The 5,000-nt window shown below is 43.8% G+C and overlaps 1 protein-coding gene across 1 annotated transcript in view; it reads right to left on the bottom strand.

Annotated features, from left to right (window-relative positions):
- LOC308165046 (neuronal acetylcholine receptor subunit alpha-7) overlaps positions 1 to 5,000 on the bottom strand; it is a gene marked incomplete at both ends in the record, with an annotated part of 45,949 nt that overhangs the window by 7,433 nt on the left and 33,516 nt on the right. The window contains one exon of the mRNA XM_080539147.1: positions 1,065 to 1,151. Coding sequence (XP_080395273.1) covers positions 1,065 to 1,151 — 87 coding nt within the window. The remainder of the gene's footprint in view (positions 1 to 1,064; positions 1,152 to 5,000) is intronic.

Raw genomic sequence — 5,000 nt, 5'->3', positions numbered from 1 at the left:
AAGGAGGGATAGAAGGAGGGATGGACAGAGGAATGGAGGGAGGGATAGAAGGAGGGATGGACAGAGGGATGGAGGGAGGGATGGAGGGAGGAATGGAAGGAGGAATGGAAGGAGGGATGGACGGAGGGATGGATGGAGGGAGGGATGGAAGGAGGGATGGAAGGAGGGATGGAAGGAGGGATGGATGGAAGGAGGGATAGAAGGAGGGATGGACAGAGGGATAGAAGGAGGGATGGAGGGAGGGATGGAGGGAGGAATGGAAGGAGGGATGGACAGAGGGATAGAAGGAGCAATGGAGGGAGGGATGGAAGGAGGGATGGAGGGAGGAATGGAAGGAGGGATAGAAGGAGGGATGGAAGGAGGGATAGAAGGAGGGGTGGAAGGAGGGGTGGACAGAGGGATAGAAGGAGGGATGGAGGGAGGGATGGAGGGAGGGATGGAGGGAGGAATGGAAGGAGGGATGGATGGAGGGATGGACGCTCAAGAATAAGTGTAGCGACTCAGGCGGTGACAAACAGATAGATGAGAGGAATAACGGAGGAGAGGAACAACGGACGGCTGTGATGAACAGACGGCTGCCAGCGAAGAAGAGGAGGGATGAACGAGGGACAGGGTTCCCACACGTTCTGAACCATCAAGCACCTTTCAAGGACTTTCAAGATTCAATTCCCTCAAATTCAAGGAGCCAACACGGCATAGTTTGAGACAGATCTAGATGAGAGTTTATATAACAGGAACTATCCGCTCACAGACAACAATTAAAAAGAGAGGCTTGAATGTGTGAACACTAGATGGTCTCTTGCCTTCTCTACCACAGCACAGCAAAACAATATATTGTGAAATAGCAATACAGATACTTATTTACTAGTTGACGAGCTAAGTAAAACATTTTTTGAATATATATTTTTTAGAGAGAGGAGGGAATTCAAGCACTTTCAAGCAACCATGTCTATTTATTTTTGTACTTTTAAGACCTTGAATTTTCACAAACGTTCAAGAATTTCAAGGACCCGTGGGAACCCTGGAGGGATGCAGGTTTCGGGGGAGTCCGGGGGGGGGCTCACCTATGAGGGGGACGGAGTCGGAGGTCGCGGGCATGATCTCTGCCACCAGCAGCATGAAGACGGTCAGAGAGAGCAGCACCGTGATGCCTGAGGAGAGAGACCAGCCAGACTGTTAGAGAGAGCAGCCAGACTGTCAGAGAGAGCAGACAGACTGTTAGAGAGAGCAGCCAGACTGTTAGAGAGAGCAGCCAGACTGTTAGAGAGAGCAGCCAGACTGTTAGAGAGAGCAGCCAGACTGTTAGAGAGAGCAGACAGACTGTTAGAGAGAGCAGCCAGACTGTTAGAGAGAGCAGACAGACGGTTAGAGAGAGCAGCCAGACTGTCAGAGAGAGCAGCCAGACTGTTAGAGAGAGCAGCCAGACTGTTAGAGAGAGCAGCCAGACTGTTAGAGAGAGCAGCCAGACTGTTAGAGAGAGCAGACAGACGGTTAGAGAGAGCAGCCAGACTGTTAGAGAGAGCAGCCAGACTGTTAGAGAGACCAGCCAGACTGTCAGAGAGAGCAGCCAGACTGTTAGAGAGACCAGCCCAGTAAACAAAGAGTCCAGAAGACGTCCTCAGGGAAGCCGGAATGTGGGTTCAGATGACGTCTTTCTAGAACGTCCAGATGACGTCTTTAGGATGTCTTAGGCACTACAGAAGATGATCTGTAGTCCATAAGATGTCCTAAAGACGTCATCTGAACCCACATTCCGGCTTCCCTGAGGACGTCTTTTCGACTCTTTGTTTACTGGGAAGTAGCCCGTTAGAAAATAACCGACAGTATTTAGTACATCCCTATGGATGGTGCAGCCTATATTATATACTGTATGTTGTGTCAGTATATTTATCAAATATTGTACATGTGTGACACGGTCTGGTCTTTTGGGCCGCCAAGTCGGCAACCGAAATGTTCGTCAACGTTGTTGAAAACACACACTCGCTAGTCAAGCCAAAATACTGCAAGGCAATGGATTGGGTGAGTAATCCCCACTGCTCCCTAGTTAACTATAACACTACTTTACATTGTTAGCAGGCTCACAAAACAAGCTGTGTTAGTTGACTAGCGATGTGTCGTTGACTTTCAACAACACAGAAATGTATTTACATTTAAAAATAAATAAAAGTCAGAACATTAAATCGGAATGCCGACTTGCGGACCGATTGACCAGACCGTGTCACATAGATATATGTGATCAAAGATACAAGACCCATATAAGTACAAACGGTATGAATGAATGAATGAATGAATTAATTAATTAATTAATCGTTTAATGCCCAAACGACCAAGGTCGGCGGAATTTGTTGTCGGTACAGATGAAAAAACTCAATACAGCAGTGTCAAATACATCAAACATACACACATTACACATGACTATCACAATGGACAATGTCCACACATAACCACAAGACAAAAACGTAGTCAATATTTACAACTATAAAGTGCAGTTGTACATCTGGCAGGGTTAGTATCAGAAATGAGTCAGAAATGAAATGGTGTTAGAGGATCCCAGGGTGTGAAACAAGCTCTGATACTCAGCGTTTGTAATGAGAGAAGCTCACGTCTTCCCCTCTACAGTAGGCTATGACTCACCACCACCACCGCGCTTCCTAAAGTTTACTAATGAACTTGCAGGATCGATAAACCAGACCAACCCGCGGATCAAGATGGATAGAGTGTTTCCCTCTCATTAACAACCGTTCTCAAACGCCTCTGAGTGTATAGATTGTTTACGGACGGACACACACTCCCAAATACACTCAGACACACACACACACACACACACACACACACACACACACACTAGTGTTTACTCTCAAACATGGATGCATATTAGTGCACACACACACGCACGCATGCACACACACGCACACACGCACACACGCACACACGCACACACACACACACACACACACACACACACACACACACACACACACACACACGCACACATAAATAACATCTTTAACCCTGGCACTCAAACTGAATCCGGTATGTCAAAAAAAGAATAAGACTATTCTCCACCGTGTCTAATTTTAGCTCCTGGTGTCACTTGGTAAAATGTTACTTGCAGTTTTGACTCCCAGTCTCTAGCCAGCTGATTGCCAGCAGATATTGATTCGAGGCTATAAGTCATTCTGTACCTCAGGGGGTGGGAGGAGAGGTATGGTGTGGGCAGACCGCATTGAAATACCTAATTGAAGTATCTTGAGAAATTGATTTTTCTGAAATACTGTTTATAGAAGCACTTTTATTTATTCTCAAACTTAGTGGGTTAATTAACAAATATTACAAGACTGGAGCCATAACGACTCACAACGTTCTTTATAAAACTAATACAAAATCACTATGAAAACAAAACACTATTATACTCAATCATTTTATAATCACATAACACATTACGTGGTCTTAAGAGAGAACACATTAAATGTGCAATACAACACTCACATCCTTAGCCTCATAGCATAATTGCCTAAGTCATATTTTGTCCAAATGTAGATATCTGCCTAACTCTCCTCTCCTAACACTGCTGATTCACTGGGCATTATTGCCTCTATGCCATCAGCCTATCAGAATGCTCGTTACATTCCAACATCACTATCTGCCCAAGTCATCTCTTTGACAGAGGCATGTTTGACACTACATACAAAGATGGCTCCGGCTGACCACAAGTGAAGCATGACTTAAATAAAGATATAAAGCTCCTCGGTGTCATTTTAGAGTGTAAACATGGTCAAGACGTATAATAATAATAATAATAATAATAATAATAATAATACATTAGACTTATATAGCGCTTTTCTAGACACTCAAAGACGCTTTAGAAACCGAAAAGATCGAGTAGTAATAATAAAAAAGAAACAAAAAAAGAAATAAAAGAAAGTATCGGGGTCTAATTTTTTTATTTTATTTATTACTAAATCTAAATCTAAGTGTCTTTGTAGGACAATCTACTCTGTAAACTGCAAGTATATCTAGCTTAGAGTCCTTAGCAACGCTTAGAGTCCTTAGTAACTACACCTTGATTTTTTTTGTATAGACTCACTGGTGCAAAGGACGAGGAGAAACATGTCTGTAGTCAAGAGATGCTTTTCGTTTCTACCACCACATCTGACCAGACACGTCCTGCAGACTCTAGTCTCATCAACAATTAGACTCCTGCCCAGTGGTCTGGTCAGGCACCACTAAAACACATCTAGAGAAGCTACATCGGGTTCAGGACAGAGCATACTCTGACAGTGCACAACGAGAGCAAACAAACCGACACACGCATGGCCGCCTCTTCTGGCTTACAGTTGACGAGAGGTTAAACGCATCCCTTCTTTTATTTCTAAAAAAAATAGGAATGTTCTGAGAACCTCTGTCTGTTTTAGATGAAAGTCCCGTTATTTTATTCTATTTATTCTATTTATTCACATCGTTCTTGCTCCTGTTTTGTATTTGATATGAAAGTCCCATTATTTGTTATCCTATTGCTCTGATGAAATTGTATGTTGTCCTATTTTTTGTTGTCGATCTGGTGTGTTGTTTTATTGTGTAATTGTGCTGTTTGTTTTAACTGTTGAAACGTTATGTTTTTAAAGCTGCTGTCTTGGCCAGGCTTCCCTTGAAAAGGAGATCATTGTATCTCAATGGGACCGACCGTGGAGGCTAAATAAAAAAAATACAATAAAATAGGCAGCTGACACTCAGCTCTGACACACGCACACACCCTACCAGACATAAATCTGTTGTTTTATGCACTATAGGGGTTTAGTCCTTGGATGTATCTATATCTATGTAGCCCTGAATGGCTATATAATCCCTAGCCGATGAGGTTAAAGACAGTCACATTCCCCCATATAAGCAGTCTTGAGGACCGATGGTTCTGGAGCCTAACGGCCCTTAGGGGGCAGGAGCCTATCTCCTATCTCCTGTTTCTGTAGCGTGAGGCGGCTTGATGTACAAGTACACCCCCC

This window comes from Nansenia antarctica (genome assembly GCF_963989245.1).
Source record: "Nansenia antarctica genome assembly, chromosome: 9".
In the NCBI taxonomy this organism is placed as follows: Eukaryota; Metazoa; Chordata; class Actinopteri; order Argentiniformes; family Microstomatidae; genus Nansenia; species Nansenia antarctica.
This window is presented reverse-complemented; position numbering and strand designations above follow the sequence as displayed.